The 20918-nt window shown below is 40.3% G+C and overlaps 1 protein-coding gene across 5 annotated transcripts in view; it reads right to left on the bottom strand.

The window, feature by feature from the left end:
* The window catches only part of pbx3b (pre-B-cell leukemia homeobox 3b), a 58392-nt gene extending 40995 nt beyond the window's left edge, over positions 1 to 17397 (bottom strand). For all 5 annotated transcript variants that reach the window (XM_041042250.1, XM_041042252.1, XM_041042254.1 and 2 more), the window contains exons 1-2: positions 17137 to 17397; positions 16405 to 16478 (exon numbers count right to left, since the gene is read on the bottom strand). In XM_041042250.1, coding sequence (XP_040898184.1) covers positions 16405 to 16478; positions 17137 to 17384 — 322 coding nt within the window. In that variant the 5' untranslated portion in view covers positions 17385 to 17397. The remainder of the gene's footprint in view (positions 1 to 16404; positions 16479 to 17136) is intronic.
* Between the last annotated feature and the right edge of the window lie 3521 nt (positions 17398 to 20918).

Here is a 20918-nt window from a genome sequence, read left to right as displayed (position 1 = left end):
ATTAATAAACTCTTATTGCTTATTGCTGCTTACAACTACATTACAGTGTTATAAACCATTTATGTTTATGTTATGTTTATTTACTGCTGAATGAACAAAAAATAAAAGGACACAAAGTGTTACCATTTGAACAACGGTAACATGCAAAGTTTTACAGTTTGAGAATAAAATAAACAACTGTTTGGAGATTTTTCATATTTTTTTTTTGTTATTCGAGAAACAAATTGGCATAAATGGATAATTGTTATCATGTAAAGCCTCTACCTCCAACAAATATATGTAGAATTTAAGTCTACAATCATTAAAGCTCAGAGGAACATTATTAATGTTAACTGTCAACAGTTAAGATGCATATTATTAGTTATTCATTTATTTATTGTATCTGTATCCTTTTATTCTTATTTTCCGCTTCAAGTTAACACACAATACCACAAACATCAACAGTTTGACAGTAAAACAACTGCATAAACTCTCTGTTATTTGTCGGAAAATATTTTTATTGTTGATGATGGCAATGTTGTTGTTGGGGTTTTTGTACATTTGTTGGTTTTCAACCTTAAATAGCAATTTATAAGCAGCAGTAATTGTCGTGGACATGCCAAAAGAAAACCAAACAACAAACCGCTTCTTTCCTCAACTCTAACAAATGACTAAATTTATTCTTTGCCTCTTCATAAGCCTAGCAGACCATATGGCTTTGCCCTCTATTATACTCTCAATATCACACACTAACAATGACAACAATAATAGCACGAGTGACCTTGACTTCCCGTCTGGACTCTAAGAATAATATTTGATCGCAATATTAAGTGCAACAATAATGAGATGAATATTCCCCATTTAGTGTAGACAGCTTTAGGACAAATTCTGAAGGGAGAGCTGCCTGCTGCAGCTACATGCTGGTCACTCTTAGTTGTCAAGGCTGATTTATTGCCTCCTAGCTGTTCAATTTCACATTTTGTCCTCGTCATATCCCCGACTCATGATCATTCTGCACTGACCCTTGTAGGGCAGGCAGGGAATATTGATAAAACAATTATCTGCTTGCCGTTCATTTGATTTTCCATTTCAATTACGGATTGGAGGAGGCAAAAAGAAAAGATTGCAGCATTGATTTTTTTTTCTACCTTACAACAGGAAGGAGGCAGGCTTTGATGGGATGCTTTGGTGACATGGAATAGGGGAATGAGAAGTGCCCAGTGGCTTTAGGCGCTATGCTTCCTTTTTTGCTGTTGTAAAGGCTTTACTTTATGGACCGTTTGTGCGTTAAGTATGATTTAGCATGGCCCACGACTAGTATTTTAAAATGTAAAATGACATACACACTCTGCATCCCCCTTTTTCATACATCATGCCAGACACATGCGTTTAATTTGACTAAAGGTTATCTGACTGATTATTGATTTTGACGATTCAAATGTGATGAGTGCAATAGGCTGGGCTCTTCTCCAAGGGGAACCAGCATGTTCACGCTGCTGCTGACCTGAGGTAAACACTGTATGTGCCTTGCACTCTGGAGGCCAAAGGACCCAAAGGTCATAGCAGTTTGTCAGCGACACCATTCCACTCTCTCCCCCTTTCTGATGGTCTGCCACTGTCTATTTGTCACTCTAAAATGACAACAGAGTTGCATCATACTTGTTTTTCCTGCAGCACTGGCACAATGCTCCACCACCTCCACATTGTGCAATATTGTACTGTAATGGAGAGCACAGTGTGATGATGATTTGAAGGCACGTATGAGACAACTGCCGTCGTAACCAAACATAGAAAATACGACAAAAGATTCAACTGGGAGAAAGTGCATGTTAAATGTTGAGTTTCGTTAGAGCAAGCCATGTCAAATGAATCCATTACCACATAAAGTAAATAGATTCTTCTGTGAATGATTTGGAACATTGGTAATGGGTAAAGACCTAATGGGAATCCTGGTAAAATAGCCTTTGGGGAGCCTGGGAAAATCTGCCTCAGTGAAGTGGCCGGCTCTTGGCCAAAACCCTGTGTAGAGGGGAAGGGGAGGAGAGGGGAGGCATAGGCTTCACAGAGATGACAGAAAGCGACAGAGGGGGAGAGGGAGAGAGAAAGACAGACAGACAGAGAAGGGTGAGAGAGCGAGAGAGAAAGAACAAACTCTCAAGGAATCTCCACCCACGGATGATGTTAAGTTCCACTGTTGAGCATAATCGCGTAAAAATGCTGAAGACTTGAAAGGGCTGATGATAATGCTATTGCTGTCCAGTGATCCAGCACGGTCACAGGCAGCAGCAGCAAGGCACAGTCCTGTACTACTTCCTATATCGCAGTCTGCTTCAGCGCACACGGCGGCTCCCAGGGGATTTCACATGGCTGACCTTAAATAAGTTTGGCTTTGATCAAAGTTTAACGTTAGCACGACTGGTCTGCTTGCTACAGATCAGGGGATCAGAGAGATGAGACCTGGGCTAGGAGGTCCTGGCAAAGACTCCTTCCCAAAGCTCCAGTGCACTCTTCCAACACCGGATTATGTCGGGCAATTAAGGTAATGAACTGGCTAACGTAACAGCGCATAATGATCCTTTTTATCCTTGTTCTCTAAGGTGCTTGTTGTAGTTTTTCTGACACATATTTTACTGTATCACTTAAAAACAACTTGCGATAATTGCTCTTTTCTGTCCTGATAGTTGGTATTCTCTAACCAAGGAAATGATATCACAGGTAATCTGAGACAAAAGAAAACCACTGCTACAAATGTCTGTGAGCAAAACAGTCAGTTTTTGGCAGCAAAGTGGAACAGTGATGCTCTGGTTTGTGGTTTAGGCGGTAAAGAGAGGTCGGAGAAGTGTACGCAGGCTTGGCTTGAAGGAACTGAGAGGTGAAAGAATGCAAAAGCACCTGTATGGACGTGTGCATTTGCCTGCACTGGTGCAAGTGAACGAGGAGGCCTCATGTCTATCTGTGTGGCGGTGAAAGCCTGCATTCCAGCTCCCCCAATCAACCTCCCACCCCATCAGTGCGAGACTTGTCTGCCTGCTCCCTTTTCATTTGAACACATTTTCTAGCCAAAAATTTCACTTCAATCTCACCTCATCTCTCCATACTACATTAACCCCTGGCAATTGCCTTCCAAATGACCCCATTAAGCTGTAATTGCCTCAGCAGGCCTGCTCCCTCGCTTGTAATTCTGTGCAGCGAACCCACCAGACGTTCCCCCGGCATTGTTTCATGTTCTGGCTCCCATCAGCCAGTTCAGATGCTGACCCCCCCTACCCCCCAAACACACACACACACACTACTCCCCACCTCCTCTCTGTCGTGGCCGGAGCTGTTGGTGCTCACCACTAGCAGTGCCACTGGCAGACTCTCCTCGTCTCCACAGTGAGCTCACACAGGAGGCGCCGTGCCCTCACTTCCTCCTCAACAGCCACACTCGCTGTCAGTTACACAAGCAAATACATTCACTACAAGAGGCACTAAAAAAAATAAACCTCAACCTGGCTTTTTATGATGTCATTCTCTGCTATTCGTTTCATAAATACAGCATGTGCACAGTGGAGTATTCTGTGTAACGTGTGATAAAGAGGAGCAACAAAACAAGATCTTTGCTGTTGGCGTTCCGAATTTCCCTTCACGTGTCTATTACAAAATTAACTGTGGCATAATATTTGTAAGTTAAACCATCATTTCTCTCTTCAGTTGTCATTAGGATGCTGTTGGGTGCAGAGGGGTACAGCCGGCGATGACACCCGCCATGGCACCTCCCAGCACAACTTCACCTTTTCTGTTCCCACTAGGGAGCTGATGTCAAGACTGCTCAACTTTTTGACGAAGGCCTCCGCGGATAACTAACGCGCAAATGCGGATAGGTGGAGAAAGCGATCCTGACAGTGATGTATTGCAACTAGTTGCAGGTGTCAAAAAGAAGATGCTCTACCAGCCATTGGTGTGCATGCATGCATAGTATATATGCATGCATGCACACGTCTGTGCCCCTGCATGATTTTCTGAACATGCGTCCCTCTGCACATCATGTATGTGTATATTCGTGTGTGTGCTCGCAGACGTCTGATGTGTGTGCGCACATGTGACTGTTCATGATGCCCGAAAGCCTTTACATGTGACCTGGTATGGAGGGGAGACTGTGGAACAGCATATCGACAAAATACAGTTACACTCATGTCCCCTTTTTATACTGCAGCGATTTACTGCGATTTGAAATGTGGTTCCTAAATTAATTCTAAGCCGGTGATACACAAGCTTCCTCTGAACACACAAACCTTCAGAAATGCTTTAGATCATTTCGTTTCTCTCATTGCCTGTTTATTTAAATTCATTCTTTCTCCTAAGCAAATGTTCCCAGGAATATCAAGGTGTTTTTGTTGCAAAGCTCTAACTGATCCAGGGGGATTTGCTTCCAACAGCCTGTCTCTCCCTCGCCTTTCAACACAAAACTCTGCGCTCCAATCAAAATGAACCACCAGGGACCCCCCTTCCCTCCCCCCTGAGCTACGCCTGCTCCAAGTGCTGTGATAGCAGCCTCTCTGCCATTGATCGCAGAGTTTAGCACAGAGCATGCATGCCACCGTTAGCAGAAAACAAAGACCTCTCTCCCTTTAATAGTGGCGCACGCCGTTAATGCAGCTTACGTCTTCTGTGTCCTTCTGCCCTGAAGAATGAATGAAAGAAAGCAGATAGCAATTAAAAAGGTTAACTAGGGTCCACGTCTAGTCGCAACTCATCTTTTTCACACAAATCCTTTTACCTCATAAATAGATTGATATCTTTTGGGGGGGCGCACATTCAGTTGCCACAAGTGATAAAAACACGCATTCATGTCTTATTTATAATTGTGTTCCACGCGGCAAATCTAATAGTAGACGCTGAATTCAAAAAGGAAACACAGCTCTATTGATCCACCTAACACAGACCAGGAGGATCTCATGAATTAGGAATGAGATAAATCACCATTAACCCCAGAGAACCCAGCTTGTGGTCGACCACTGACATACCGCACTGATCTGTTTTTTTTTTTTTTTTTTAAATAATCTGGATAATTCTTCCTGGCAAAGTATAAATATAACTCTTCAATGAATACAGCATGTGTCTGTTTATTTAATCAAGGGCTGATTTACTTGTGACAGAGAATAAATTCTTCTATTTTCTGTGAGCCTCTATAAAATTGCCATCATTTTTAATTAATTCTTAATTAAAATATATTACACCACAGCTTCTACCCATCTCTCTTGATATTCTAACATAATCAATTCAGAACCATTTACATATCATTAATTAAAAGCTTTCCTCTCTCATCCTTAAAATCATAATGAGGGCCGATTCCTCATTAGTAACCTATAAGGGAGAAAATAACAATACAGTAGAGAATGGATGGCGCATTCCACAGTGAGTCCTTTGTCTCAGAGTTTCTAAAAAGCATTTTTTTTTTAACGCTTCTCAATTGGATTTAAGAATTACTGAGTCAATTTTGTAGACTCAATGAAAATAAGTGAAGCAACACAGGCTCTCTCAGTATTTATTTGTGCCTCCATGCTACTTGGAACAGTAAAACAAAGTTAATCAATGTCATCAGGCGGGCTGATTTTGTACTAAATTATAAGAACTACAAAAACAGAATTTATTGAAGCTTTTTAGCTTTTTTACACAGTGCAATGCACAGGAGAAAAAAAACTGCATTTGAAAAATTTTGTAATTTAAGAAAAGATACAAATCCTCAAAATCTTGTGCCTATGAATAATGATGCTGGGCTCAAATAAAAAAATGTCCTAACCTTGGACTTTGTTTACAATGAGCCTGCAGACCAAAAGAAAGACAGTTTTCTCTGAGTAATAAAGAATTCTGCATGAATATGAAAGCCAGTTTAGTACTTGTTGATATGTCATCAGACTGCATAATTCAATTTAACTGTCAATGTTAAGTGCATCTACACAAACAATGGCCTAAGATTCATTTACTACCCAGACTTTTAAAAAGCCAACACGTGCGTGCTATCTTTCCATCTCGAGCTCTCTCTTAAAGAAGAGTAATAATATCAAGTAATGATAGGTATTGTTATGCCGAGGATCAGGCATATCCTGATTTTTATCGCCCGTCTCTCACAGGTGCTCCGGCGTTACTTGTCAGGACTGCATGTCTGGGTCTTCCACATGTCAGATAAAAATCGCTGCACTTGGTGTTTCGGCAGCCTGACAGCAATTTATTTGAATGTTTTGTCACACTGGTGTTGGTGCATTTTGTGTGGGCTGCTCACCGGAATGGCAACAGCTCATAGCTTCCTGACACTTGTGCGCGCACACTCACACTCACACACACACACACACGCACACACGTATACAGTCTCTAACACATGCACACACAGACACACAGTCTACCACAAATTCACAAATGCATACTGCATGTGATGCATGTCTGCTTTGGATAATTAAAACCTGTGTATTAAAAATATATATATATATATATATATATATAAAAACAGGTAGAGTGTTGGTAAACTCAATGTTTTCATTAGTATTTCACACCCAACAGGCAACACTACACTGTTAGCACTAGCTATCTTCTCAAAATATATATTTTCATTTACACCTCCATGACCATACAACCCACCCTGTATGAGCCTAAAATAAAATGTCACACCAGCAAACAGGCTATACTAAGGTGAATCCACAAATGCAGCTCAAAAAATATATATAGTCTGTGTTTGTTTACATGTTTTTTTTCCTACTTTTTAACTTAATGTAAATAATGTCCAAAGTAAATAACACACTAGATCCAGAGCATGTTAAACACAAACCTCACTGCAATCTCGTGATTCTCTGAACTGACATGGAATATTGAGTAAGTTAATGAAATCCTCTCAAAGACAGGAACTCTATTTTTACACCATGATAATTAAAGTACGACACAGTTATAATTTACAGCCCTCGCTTAATTGCATAGGAAAAGTAAAATGGGAGAGGTCTATGAGAGGAGATTAAATGTGTGTATGTGTGCGTACGTGCATGAGTGTGTGTGTGCGCATGTGTATGTGCCTCTTCACTCAAGAAGGCTGAATATAAAACAGCTTCCTGTGCATCTAAACAACGGGATTGTATCTTTTAGCATCGCGGAGCACATCAAAGATTAGGTAATGAAATATGCACTGTCCTATTTTTCTGCTACTAGGCCTTTTGACAAATCAAGTACAATCCAAAATCTCCATAAATCACTATTAAAGACAAGTATATCATCACCAGCGCATATATCTTCCCAGCCTGACCTGTAGACTAATGAGAAAAGGCCCAGACTATCTTGTCTGATTAATTAATTCAAAATGTCGGCTGTTATTCAAATGTGAGGCTGGTGTTATTTGAATAACACTTGACAGCGACGCCTGAAGAAATAATTTCTGGTTTGTGAGGCTGCTGCGGCATTACTGATGATGGTTCATGGAAATGTTAGAAGCCTAGGAGTATTTTTTCCCTCTTCGCCAGTCTTCTCGCTTTCCCTCCCTCACCTTCTCAGTCATGATAGCTCCAAGAAGTATTTCATTACTTCAACCCCCCCCGTCCCTCTTCACAATTATGGCTCTTACCGTTTTTTTCCACTGTCTGTCCTTTCTCTGTGTTTGTATTCCCTCCCACAGCCAGCCCAGATCTACAGGGCAGCACTTTGGCTCTGCAAGAGACATGCTGGCAAAGAGGAAGGTCATGGTTTTTACAACTGCAGCTCCCCAATGCTGACAGCCCGTGCTGCCAAAGTGACACACTCTGTTTGGCTTTCCCACGTTCATAGAGCTCCACAGCACTTCGTCTTTATCACGGAGCACGCACACACACACACACACACACTCACACACACACATTTAATCAGTCTCTGAGCTGCATTTCCTGTCAATGTGCAAGAAAATGATCACACATAGAGACATAATCACAAAATATCACAACAGACAGATGTGGAAATTATCCTATACTGTGGCACATTTTCCCTATTTCTTTCTTTCTTTCTTTTTTTTATTTATTTATAAAACCCTGTGGATTGGGGGTAGGGAAAATAGGCACCGGAGAAAGAAAACCATGAACGTACGTGCTAGGGCCTAGGGGCAGTGCACACCCCTCTATCGCTTCCCTCATCAAGCATGGATTCTAATCAGGGCTGGGGAGATATAAGACGCTCAGTCATTAAATAAATTAACTCTGCCACTCCATGCTCTCCTTCAGCACCCGCAAGAGGCCCGCCGTGCTCTGCATACTTACAGAGGCTCCGAGCATCATGCACCTCACCTTCACGCCACAACCTAGCAGACCTGCCAACACACACACACACACACACACACACACACACACACACACACACACACACACACACACACACACACACACACAATGCATTCACACACAAGTTGAGAACTAATCTTGGATATTTAGAGAAGAAGAGGAACCACACCTCCGGTCCCTCAACAATCAATGTTCCTGTTCGCACGGGAAGCTTTTACATTATTTTATTAAACGACCAAAAACAACCCTCGGGACATTTCAGGGATGTCCCCCAATTTTGCATTAAAAAAAAAAAATTACGTGTACATGAATGATAAATAATCTGAGAAGACCAATGCTGATTCACAGCTGCGAGACAGCACAGACATGAGGTTTTTTTGAGGATCTGTGCAGTGTGCTGCCATTCATCAAGAGCAAGCAAGTGCAGTGACCAACAGTAAGAGAGCTCAGTGTCGGCTCGGATCACTGACACAAACAATCAAAGCTGACACAGTCGTCGTATAGCACCTGCCACTCCGGCAACACAAATAGATCAATATGAGGGGAACTCATTCACTGTTTAAAACTCATATCCTTGCACCCACATCATCTTCCAGAGCACTGTGATGTAAAAAGTGCATGCTTAATACATATCAATCACTCTGACAGAGGAAATGCTTATTTGAGGAGCCAACGTGAGGCAAATACACCGTGTCAGCAGAATGTCCGTTGTCAAAACTTGCCATTTGAATTTTCAGCCGCATTGTGAGGAGACAAATGTCCTTAGAAATCCCTTACATTGCAATTTATATCATTTTAATGTGCGCTTTAATTCTCCATTACTTAGAGAGGAAGTACCTGGGAGGGTGGAAACACATTAGAGAAAGTAAGATATGAACAGAAGGGTCTGGGGATCTCTCTAGCAGACACAATTAAATATTCATGTGTCTCCTCCTAGGACACAACAGATACAGATCATTATCATGGCAACAGCACACCACCATTTTGTTCACACGTTTGGCTCTAAATCAGTGGGTGTGTGTAAAATTCCAAACGAAAAGCAGGCACCATCAGAACATCACTTATCAGCCCCAATATTAAAATTAGAAGTGTTTCTTTTTTTTTTAAGTACAAAATATCACTTGAAATTAGGCTGCACAGGTTATTAAAAATGTATCCGTAATTATCTGTGTGCCATTCACACTATTAATTATTACGGTTAAAATTATGAGCAGCGGCTGAATTATCTTTGCAAAGGTACACAGGTATGTGTCTCTTTGAGCCACATGCCATGGGACAATACACTGGCTCACAATGTTAGTGAATCATTCCAAAATTCATTACAAGCGCTCAGTGCTTTCCTGCCTCCTGCTTGAGGAAAAAGCAGGAGAAGAATAGTAGTAATGTACTCTGGATGACCTCCACTTTCTAAAGCGAGGAGAAACCAGCCTTTTTTTTTTTTTTTGCTTTTCAATCCCCATCAAAGAGGAGCAAAAAGGAGGGACAGCATTCCCCTGCTCGCCGTCATTAATCATAGCTTTCTGGGAGCAAGCGCATATTAATTTCTGTCATCCCAAACATCATTTGGTATTGTTATGCCACGGCTTAGTCCTCATTCACCAGCAGACGCCGGCCGTTCCTCCTGGTTTGAGGGAAGACAGGGCCTGTGTGGCTGTGTTTCAGAGCAAGAGGCCTTTATCCCTGGGGCTCTGACACCAATTAAGCCATTTCACCGAGAGACGAAAACAGGGCCCGCCGTTTCACTGTAACATGAGCCAGCACCTAGCTGCTGGCCCCTCGCCATCTTTCCATTACTTCAGACACAAAAATGAACTTCAAGGACTTAAGAAAATAAAGAGATAGTACGCTCAGTGAATGGTCATACTGACTCGTGACAAAATTAGAAAAAAAAATTCAGGTTCAGTTTCAGGTAATAGTCCAGTTTCTCTGTCATTAGATACAGGAACAGAATTAGTTAAAATTATTTTAAATGTATACTTAAATTCACTGGCAGTATCAAAACAATGTGATAGTATTATGCCACGACTGATAAGAAAAACGCTCAGTGTGCACTTCCTTTTACTTCTTTTTTTTCTCCATAGTTGCCTTTTGGCAGGCAGCAGAGTGGAGCTTGTCTTAGGGCTAAAGCAGAATAATGCAAGGTTTGTTATGAATTAAATATTAGAAATCTTAACACAGCAGCCAATAAGAATTATTTGCCTTATTAAAGCAGCAGAAGACGCTGATTAAAATTTCATTGCATTGCAGTCTTTTTCCCATTTCTGCCTTCAATATATCATTCTAATGTATGAAACATGTGGAACAATGGGAAGAGGGGCTTCATTTTCAAGCCTGCAAATGAGGAAAAGAGCACAGATTTCTCTTTTGTCTGTGTTTGGAAAACAATCTTGTGTAAAGAAAAAAAGGTATGTATCATTCTGTTTTTGTCAAGCAACCAGCTACAACAAAGTGTCAAAACATTATCAGTGAGATTTAAAATTTGTACATTTACTGACTTCTGTCTCTAATTTCCTCATCACTTTATCTACAGAAATCCATCACCTGTAGGAGTAACACCTCTCCACACACACACACACACACACACACACACACACACCAAAATGGTCTTAAATACAGGGATTTAAGTGCCTAAAAAAATCTTACGCAACAGTTTGTCCATCAAAAAGATTAAATAAAGGAACTGGTATTCGAGCAAAAGCAAAAATAGTAACAAAAGCCAGATTGTTTTCAATGTTCTTGCACTCACAAAAGATCAGGTCATTTAGTTGTCCACATGTAATGTGTACAGAGTAAATGAACATCATGGTGTCTATTGTCCCATGAGGGAAACTCTTCCCTGAAACACTAGAGCTAATGAAATAGGGACCTATAAATAGCAGAGTCATTACTGAGAGAGGACTTGCTTTGCACCAGTCTTTCACTGTAACCCTTTTTACACTAATAACTGGCTCTATGGAGTTACATAGACTCGGCCATCGAGTGACACGGTAATGAACGTCATGACACAGGAGAGTCAGAGAAAAGTTAATGTTAAAAGAGAAAATCTCTGAGTGGTTTCTGTCTTTTTTTTTTTTAGCTGTACATAAACAGAGCTGAGAGCTGAAAGAATAAGCAGGATACACTCACACAAACATACAGAATAACACATTTCTCATAATGATAAGCACATTAGAAGTTTTTTTTGTTTTGTTTTGATTTTTAAGTTTTTTTTCTCTTTTCCAAAAATTACTAAGAAAGTGCAAATTTGATGTTTTTCTTGTGTAATTTTGCCTCATAAAACAGAAAGTGTACAAATATTTAAGATGCTCATTTTTTTGACAGTACCGTAAAAACTCCATATTTCATCTCCTAAAAAAAACTAAATTTTACTTTAACTGTGTCTGGCAGGTCAAAGGTCTTTTACAGTTCTGACAAAAGCACAGCCCCAGTGATAGATTTAAAAAAAAAAAAAAAAAAAAAAGTCCTTGCTAAGTCATGCTGACAAGACAACAAGTTGTATCATTCACATCTCTATTCCAACGTCTCAGGTCATCATTTGAACTAGCTTCTGCCTGTCTGTTTCAGGTTTATATTTTTACACTCAGCGACAAGCAGATGCCACAAAAAGCAAAAGGGGGGCATGCAAAGTGTCTCCAACAGCCACGTTCCTACTGCTGTAAACTAATTTCAATCAATCCTTCCTTTTTGCATCCAAAGCAGCCTCTGCTGGCTGCCACCGCCTGAAGATAACTATTTCACCACCTCTGTCATGCCTAATTAACAACTCAGATGTACAATTCAGAAATTTCGCAATTAACCTACTAAAATATTGTTGGAGGATGCTAATTGTTATGCCAGTTGCCATAAAGACTCATTTGCATAACGTATGTGCAAAAAACAATTATGAGCTGTTGATCGCGCAGGAGCCCGCAGAAAACGCTGGGAGCGATGGAGGGGGAGTGAGGGAGACGTGTGCAAGATGGGTGCTCGTGTGCGCAGATGGAGGGACAGCACTGAATCATGGCACACAAAAAAAAACAGATTTGAGAAGCCGTACGTGCAGATACCAGGCAGCACCGGTGCAGAGGCATCTATCTTCACAGCATAAAAGCATTTACCCTTCCAAATGAAACTGATATGTATACTCTTTGTTTTTTTTCCTCCCCGTTTCCTCTTTGTCTGGCTCTCTTTTCTTTTCATCTTTGCTGATGGGGAAATGGAGGGTATTTGGGAGCTACTTAGATAATAACCACATCTTCCCCGGTCCCCCTCGTGCTTTAGAGGAGGAAGCACTAGTGGCCCTGCCATTGAGCCAGTCAGGAACCCAGCTGTGCGCGAGCCATTCGGCACAACACTATCTAGTCACTGCAGCCGCATCACTGGGGCTCTCTGAGACAAAAAGCAGCCAAAGTCAATTGTCTCTCCTGCTGAATAGCTTTCTGTTCTCTGTCATGCATTTACTGGAGCTATTTCAGCACAAAGAAAACCCAGAAGGTAGAAAAATAAATCGAATTGAAGTCGAATAAAACATATTTTTGTTCTCTGGTTTATAAGACAGATTCTTTTATTTTAGATGCAGCTGCTATAATAATAATAATAATAATAATAATAATAATAATAATAATAATCATAATAATAATAATAATAATACATTTGTATTAATAATAATAACCCAATTGGAATGAGAAGGCTCATTAACTTTGTCAGGGAACATTGAAATTAATGTTCCCTGTAGATTTCAGAAATGCTTACCTCCTCAGTCCTTAACTCTATTTACTCCAGGTAATGCTTTTAGTCAGCCTTGCATGTGGTTAATTACAGGCTCATCCTGAACTGTATTTAGTTAACACAGTCTTTCCTAACTGAACATTACATATAGCACATGCCAACCAATAAACATACATGAAAGCATGTTTAGCGGTTTTCAGAAGCCAAATCAAATGTGTGCAACACAACGCCGACATTGGCTCGGACTGTGAGTGTAGTCCCTCCCTAATCCACTGCTTTAAACACTGGATCGGAGCATTTATCAGCCTGAATCTGCCACACACTCTCTCTCTCTCTCTCTCTCTTTCCCTCTCTCTCTCCCTCCCTTACCTCTCCAGACCCCCCGTTTCTGAACCTGGTGAGTCAAAGGTCAGGAAAACAACAAGTCAATACGCAGCCAAAAGAAGCGCCATGCAGCTGAGAGAGCTGTGGAGAGGGCTAAGCCTCTCTGTGGCACTCCGTGATTTAGCCTGTAATAGTTTTCTGTAATCTCTTTCTATTGATTAAACCTCACATCAAAGAGGAGTCCTGCTACAGAACCTCTCTTTTCCTGGTCAGAAATACCATATGGAGGTAATCTTTCACCTTTGTTATTCTTGCCGTTCCCGCTGCTGCTGCTGCTGTGAGCCTCTCTTCCAAGCATGAGAGCAAGACAAGGGAGTAGCCAGCAGGATAAAACAAACCCAGCACAGAGGAATAACCACAAAACTCATCTGAATCACAGGCGATTTTCACTCAGTGCATTCATTGTCTTCTCATGCAACCTACAGGTAAAAAAGGTACAACATGAACGTGTCTTTTGTCCTGGAACAGTTAGAAACGTGATAGAATATTTTTATGTATGTACCAAAAGAAAAACATCACACGCTGAAGGACAAAGAACATCACTTCCATCCAAATCTCACACTTAGCTTATCTAAATGCAAAACCAAGAAAATCTGGGAGAAAAAACCCTCTTGCTAAAAACACTCAATTTAGTGACAGGCAAATGACTTCATGCTGCCACTTAATCTCATTTCTTGCATAATGCTCTCTAATTAGCATATCAAAGTGAATTAATACTTCTAGGGCATTAGCAATGCAGAAATATGCTGTAGCTCTATAATAACAGTTAGAAGAGTGCCAGAAACTTCTAAACACCCTGAAAAGTCTGAAAAATACCTTGCCAGTGCTGGAAAATGCACGTCTGTACCTCTCCTCTACAAAAACCTAAGAAAATCAAGATTAAGATCGTTCTCACCGCTGTGATTTCGTCTCACTCCTTATCACAAAATAATGTTTTTAACAACACATCTGAAGCTTTGAAGCCAAACCACAGACTCACTATTCATCTGCGCCCCGGACAATAAGTCTCGATAACATGATACATGTGCGCAGTAATTACACCGATGATTCTTGGACTGCTTTCAAATTTATTATTAAAAGTAATTTTCAGCCAACAGAGGATCCCATGGCTAAAAGACAGCAGCCCCTGTGCCATCTGAACGCACATGAAAGGGCCAAGGAAGCCCTGTGAACGGTGCTACAGGAGCCAGTGAAAGGCTCACTGTGTGCTGGAAAAACAGGCCGGTCAACAAGGCCACCAGACCAGCTGAGCTCTGTCAATGGCTAAGAGGGGGAGGCTGTGACTCTAAACCACAGGTTAACCATGCACAGACACACACACACACACACACACACACACATACAAGCTTGTTCTCCCTCTCCTCTCCCTGTCTCATCTCTTTCTCACACACACTTATTCCCAGGCGCATACACTCACACATGAACATATATTAATCTAAGTTTTTTTATGACATTAATTTACTTTTTCATGCTTATTTAAGCTTAGTTCACAGCAGAAACTCTCAATTTAAGTCCATCGCTGTTTGTTTTCACAAACAAACTGTAAAAACATCTGATTAAACTAAGTTGCAGAGTAACCCCGAGACTGGAACAGGATTTTAATCTAAGTTCAGTTTTTAAAATAAAATCTTTTTTTTTTTTTTTTTACTGAGATTCAACAGATGCAGCAATGCCTCTGTACTGGAAAACATTTCCACATTAAATCAACAATCACATTCAAAATAAAAGCTGAGATGTGTGAGCTGCATCCTCAGTTATTCTGTCCCTTCCATTGTCTAAGCTCAACAGGCACACAAGCATAGCAGAGCACCTCGGCTAGACTGTGGACCCTCTGCCTGCCCCTGTGGTTGCCACCTGTGTTGGGGAAGTTCATAAACTTTTATGATCTCTCCCAAGCCAATTTCCTCATAAACTGCACAAAGGTCACAAATCTGACAAGGCATCAGGTTTACTAAATTACACTAAAACCCACAGCATTGTTTTCTACATATTCTTATTTTTGCTTTGAAATGTACAAACCACTTGGACAATAAATAGTCGTGTCTAACAGTCTGAATATTTGAAGCATCTGTTCAGTAGTTTCATGAACAAACCAGCCACATAATGTAAGGTATAATAAACATGACCTGTATAAAGCTGGTGTCACTAAAAATCAATTATGTCTTCATTTAAGAATTTAAAAGGAGGCAGTTTAGCACATGGCCCAAGAAACGTTGAGGGGAAAGTGTAGAAAAAACAATATGTGTGTACAAAGGTAACTTTTTAAAAATACACTATAGGAAAGTCTAAGCTATAAGAAAAATTATAAGACACAAAAACACCAGCTGTAATTTCAGCTGTCTGTCATATATGTGTGCATATTTGCGCAAACACACTGAAAGTTTTCAACCCTGGTCACAGAAATATGTAGACTCAATGCTTCTAAGGAGCAGCTGCACAATATGTAACAAAAATATTTTTTATCTATATTTTTATTTCCAAAATTAATTTTGTTCAGTAATTTTCTACAAACTGATTCTATTATTTGAAATTTACCAGGATCAGCTGCCTGCATTTGTAGGAAAGGAGTCTGCATGCAACAGCAACATGACTACTGACTGAGAGTATAGATTCCTTCATGTGCTGAAAACGTGGAAATTGTTGTGAAGTTATAAAGCATGAATTCTGTGTGATCTCAGCTATGTAGAGCATATGCTGCGGGATTTCCCCATCCTGTTCAGTGTCAGGGTAGAAAGGGTGAAAGCTGGAGTTTACATTCTGTTTAAATCTGAGCAACCAATGCTGGAAAAGACGAAACAAGAGCATCTTCAGTTTAAAAAAAAAAAATATTATACTTCTGCTCTGACAACAGGACTGTTTCTGTGTGGCTCAATGACATATTTAAAAAAAAAGTGATTGATTCATTTGGGCAGAGGTCCCCTGTAACCTGGATGCAGGCTGCCATCGGATCACTGGGAGGTTAAAATGTCTGCATGCTATTGCACTGAGGCTCCAATACTATTTTTCACTGAGTTCATATTAAAGTTGTCTTTTTTTTTTTGTTTTGTTTTTTTGTACACAAAGATCTTACCTGTCTTTTCTTTGATTTCACAGAGAACGCTGAAGAGTGCTGGTTTCATTCTGTGACAGTTCAGTCCATGTTTCCTGTTTCAGTATAAGACAAGATAAAACACTAACATAAGTTCACTGATATATCACATTAGACAGTCAATGGATTATTTAAGATATTAAGTTTAGTTGTCACCATGTCATGACTTGCCATGCTCCAACACACAAGTCTCTCAAAAGTGATCATTTGCTACTCTATAGTATAGTATTTGCACAAAATTAAAAAATAGAGAATAAAAGTATCTGTTAATTAAATTAGACTAACAACAATGATCCATTAAAAATATAATTCCCAATGACAATTAATTTACATCATGAGCCAGATGACATTATTTTTTTTCAGCACCAGTTAGCGTGTAGTTTTGCAGATGCATGAACATTTACTATGGGACATGTGTGCAAATAAACTTTTTGAACAACATGACCTCTCTCAGTTTCACGTTGGCACACACGCAGTTCATAAATAAAAAGCTGTTGTTCCCTCAGTGACAACTTTCTCATGTGTAGAGGCAGTAAATACACCTCTGTGCAAGATTATCATTAAAGCCACTCCAATCTATTGCTATGCATGGGGGAGTTAAGTTAAGCGGGCCACAACTCAATAACGATGCGTTCAGCGATTTTTGTTTTCTTTCTCTCTTTCTTTTTGGGAAGGGGGGGGGGCGAAGTTAATAAAACATATAAATCAACCAACTTTGCTTGCGCCTCGTCCAGACTCTGATCAGTTATGGTCATTATTTGATGAAGAATGTCACCAATGTCTTGTTTTCTTCCGTCTCCGTCTGTCCCATCGTGTCCATGTGGAGGCGGCAGTGCCATGCCTCCTTGTACCGAGTGGCCAGCCAGACTGACACCGCCGATCGACTGCATGATCCGGGCTTGATCGTCCATAGTAGCCGCTAAAGAGTCTGTGCACTGAGCCACACAAATTGAAAAACTCATATACGAAATCGGCTACAACATGTGCCGCAGACTGGAGGGATGTACGACTGTGGGGGTCTTTCAGCGATATAGCGCACACACGTTTTCTTTTTTTTCTTAAATGCAGACTAGCAGTGATGTTTTAGCGTAAATCTTGTGTCCAAGTTCGCTGTCCTCTCGCTTTTTTTTTTACGCGCGGTCCAAAGTGCCAAAACGCGTGGCTGTGTCTGTAGAAAAATGCATAAATCTTTCTTCTTCTTCTTCTTCTTCTTAAAACTTCTTTGTCAAAATTGACGGTCCATCGTATCCAGCACGAATCCTAATGCCAATCAGTCTTCTCTCTGGGATTTGACGGGTGGTATAGACAGAAACGCTCCTTGGTGATCTCTCATTTATTAGCGCTCTTCGTGGGATTCCCGTCGCATTTCCTCTCCAAAATGTCCAAATCCTCCTCGTGAAGCACCGGCAACAAAAAATATCCAATGTGGAAACGTGTAAACAAATCAGGACAAAAAAATCGCTTGCAGGTGTTGCCAACTATAAATGTGCAGAAATGACTCCCGCGACAGCTGACAGTATTTTAAAAAAATACACAATCTGCTGCATATAAGGTGTCCAAATGTGACTGTACAAAAATATGAAATGTACAAAAAAGTTGGGAGATTTCTGTTTAGAAAAAAAAAAGCAACAGCGAGAAGAAATTAATTAGGATACAACGCCGTATAAAGGCGATGCGCAAAAAATATCTTGCCCTGCTGAAATTTATGAGCTCCAGCCTCTGCCTGTGTGTGTTTTATGTTGTTTGATGGCAGCGGTAGTGAGCGATTGACAGTGTGCCAATGCCACTCACTCAGTGCAGACGTGTCAGAGCAGGGAACAGGGGTAGAAAAAAAAAATAAAAAAAAAATAAAAAAAAATACAAAATACGAAATGAAAATGCACGCTCCGCCCTGCAGAGGAGGGGTCTATATTCTTGTCACTTCTCGCCTGAACACCGAAAAACAAAATGTTAAGAGCTAGTACTTAGGATGGTGATTATAATGATGAAAGCACGGCAGAGTCCCCCTCTCTCTTTCTTGCAGCAGCGGCAGCAGGATATCCTCGTTTCCTCACGCGTGCACGTGCAGCTATGTGCATATTCTCTATCAATGATAAAGATTCAACCCTGCAACAGCACAGGCAAATACATAATGAGAGTTTTTATACAGTTTGATGTAGAACTCCACAGTCCCTTGTAAGCCTTGGTTCACGCCAGGCAAGCAGTAGACATGTTTATATTATTGGAAAGTAAAGCTCCTCGACCAATCCCAGGCTAGAATGACGAAGACTGACGATCCGCGTGTCCTATTACTGGCAGATGCATGATGGCGAAAGCCCACCCACTCCATCCCTCCATCTTCACACTGCTGGTACAAAAGGATGGGAACTTCTGATTGGTCGTTGCCACGAGTGACATCCATTGCACAAGCAGGCGGCGCTGCTCTGTGCTCCTCCGCAGTTGCTATGGCAGCAGACAAGTTGTTGAGCTGGATGCAAGGCAGCGAATATACTGTGCACATCTACAATAAGCATCTAGTTCACGGTATTTGTAAAGGAAAAAGGGGAGGAAATAGGGGTTTGCCTTCATTTTATGGGTACTTCAGGACAATCATGCCGGAATAAAGAGTATGGAGTGAGACATGGGTTAGATTTACCCACATTGCAGGGATATGGAAAGACAGCATGTTTTTCAAGGAAGCACTCAATACAAGGTAATACCTAAGGCCTTGATACTGAACCTTTGACAGAAGGGGTTTGTTTGATTTGGGTTTCATGATGACCATGGAATAAAGTCACAAAGTTAGCACAAACAAAAGGACAAATCTGCAGCTTTATGTACAGTACTGTGGGATATCTCTACCCAATATGACCAATATAACTATCATGGATGTAATTTCTACCAAAAGTAGGCATCAGAGAATCAATAAATATGTTAAAACATCTCTTCTAAATAGTTTGGACTTACCCATTACTGGGAGATCTTGTGTATTTGCAGTGTTTCACTGATTTTATTGAGCTAAAAAAAAAAGAGAGAAAGAGAGAGAGAAAAAAAAGAGCTTAAAATTTCACTTGAACAAATCTACAATTGTCAGCATCATCACTGGAAAATGTAGCTGGTAAGTGCCTGCAACACTTTTTAACCTCACTCTCATTACTCTCTTTTTGAAAATGTGCACTGAGGAGACAAACGGGGACCAGAGTCAAGTTCAGACAAACTTGGCAGGACAGCACAGTTTGACAGGTTCATTCAGCCTGTTGATTATTGCTGTGTATACAAAATGTATTAAATACACCAGGAAGCAATGTTTTCACTTTTTAATAGATAGAGATACTTTAATGCACTGTGTAGCACTGTGTAGCAGAGTTGTGTGGGAACTGGGCATCACTGGCAGCTTAAAAACACAAAGGGACCTAAAAAAAAAAAAATAAAAAAAAGTTGACACGATTGTGAAATTAGTCATAAACGCCTGAAAGAAAGCTTGCAAACACTGTATTTTTATTCTCATCAAGAAAATTAAAAAGTTAAAAAGAAAACAGATTCTTTCAGGGTGACAAGTAGAGCATCATCTTCATGTCAGAGAGCTCCTAGTTTTAAGGAAAATGCAGGTCTAAATTTGATAAACAGCAACACCGTCTCTGACATGGAAGCTCTTTGTTTTATTTCTTTGTCTTTGTGTACAGTGTACAGTGTTTTGACAGTGATATTACACATGGCTTTTAGATTTTAACTCACTTTTCTCAGTAAAGACCAGTTTCTGTTAAATTTCATTATTTGTTAGTGTGGCCATTATTACAAACGCTCAAGAACACTGAGTTAATCGTACCCATTAAAATGTTGTGCTGGAAATAATATGTTCTTATCGGCCTGAACATGCGGTGCACAGATCATTGGCTACCTGCTGTTAGGAAGTGAATCATCCTCATGAGTCAGATGTGAGAGTGACCAGATTTATCTACAGAAGAGGAAGCAAGTTTCACTTAAAGAAGTTCCACTGGAGTCACAATACAGTGAGTCACTACTTCAAATAACTGCTCGCAACTTTTGATTATCTCACTAGACAATGAAGAGAACATCACCCTGCTGTTTGTTTTTCAGTTTGCAGCACAGGAACTGAGGATGAGTCAAAAGTTGTCCCAGAGTAAACAATGCACAACATTAATTTTAGTCGTTTTAATTTGATATGAGATCACAGGCCAATAAACAATTATATTTTCTATTATTAATAAAACATCTCTACTTTGTACATTGGAATTTAAGCTTTCAGTTTGTCATTAAAAGACAACTTGAGGACTTCACTGATGCTGAAATATACAACAGTTTAAATGACTGTGTGCGTTAAATTCTGAAGTTAGAAATCTTAGTGTCACAAGATTTCAGTATGTGAAAAAAATATATACAGATTGTCTTTAGCTGTCTGTGTGGTTCTGCTCATTCATTTGACCTTGAAGCGTCGGAGCAACACACTCTCGAGTTTAGTGAATGGGAGTCCCAGGACTACTGCATTTATCATTGAA

This window comes from Toxotes jaculatrix, chromosome 7, assembly GCF_017976425.1.
Source record: "Toxotes jaculatrix isolate fToxJac2 chromosome 7, fToxJac2.pri, whole genome shotgun sequence".
Lineage (NCBI taxonomy): Eukaryota > Metazoa > Chordata > Actinopteri > Toxotidae > Toxotes > Toxotes jaculatrix.
The sequence above is the reverse complement of the archived record's forward strand: the minus strand, read 5'-3'. Positions and strand labels throughout refer to the sequence as shown.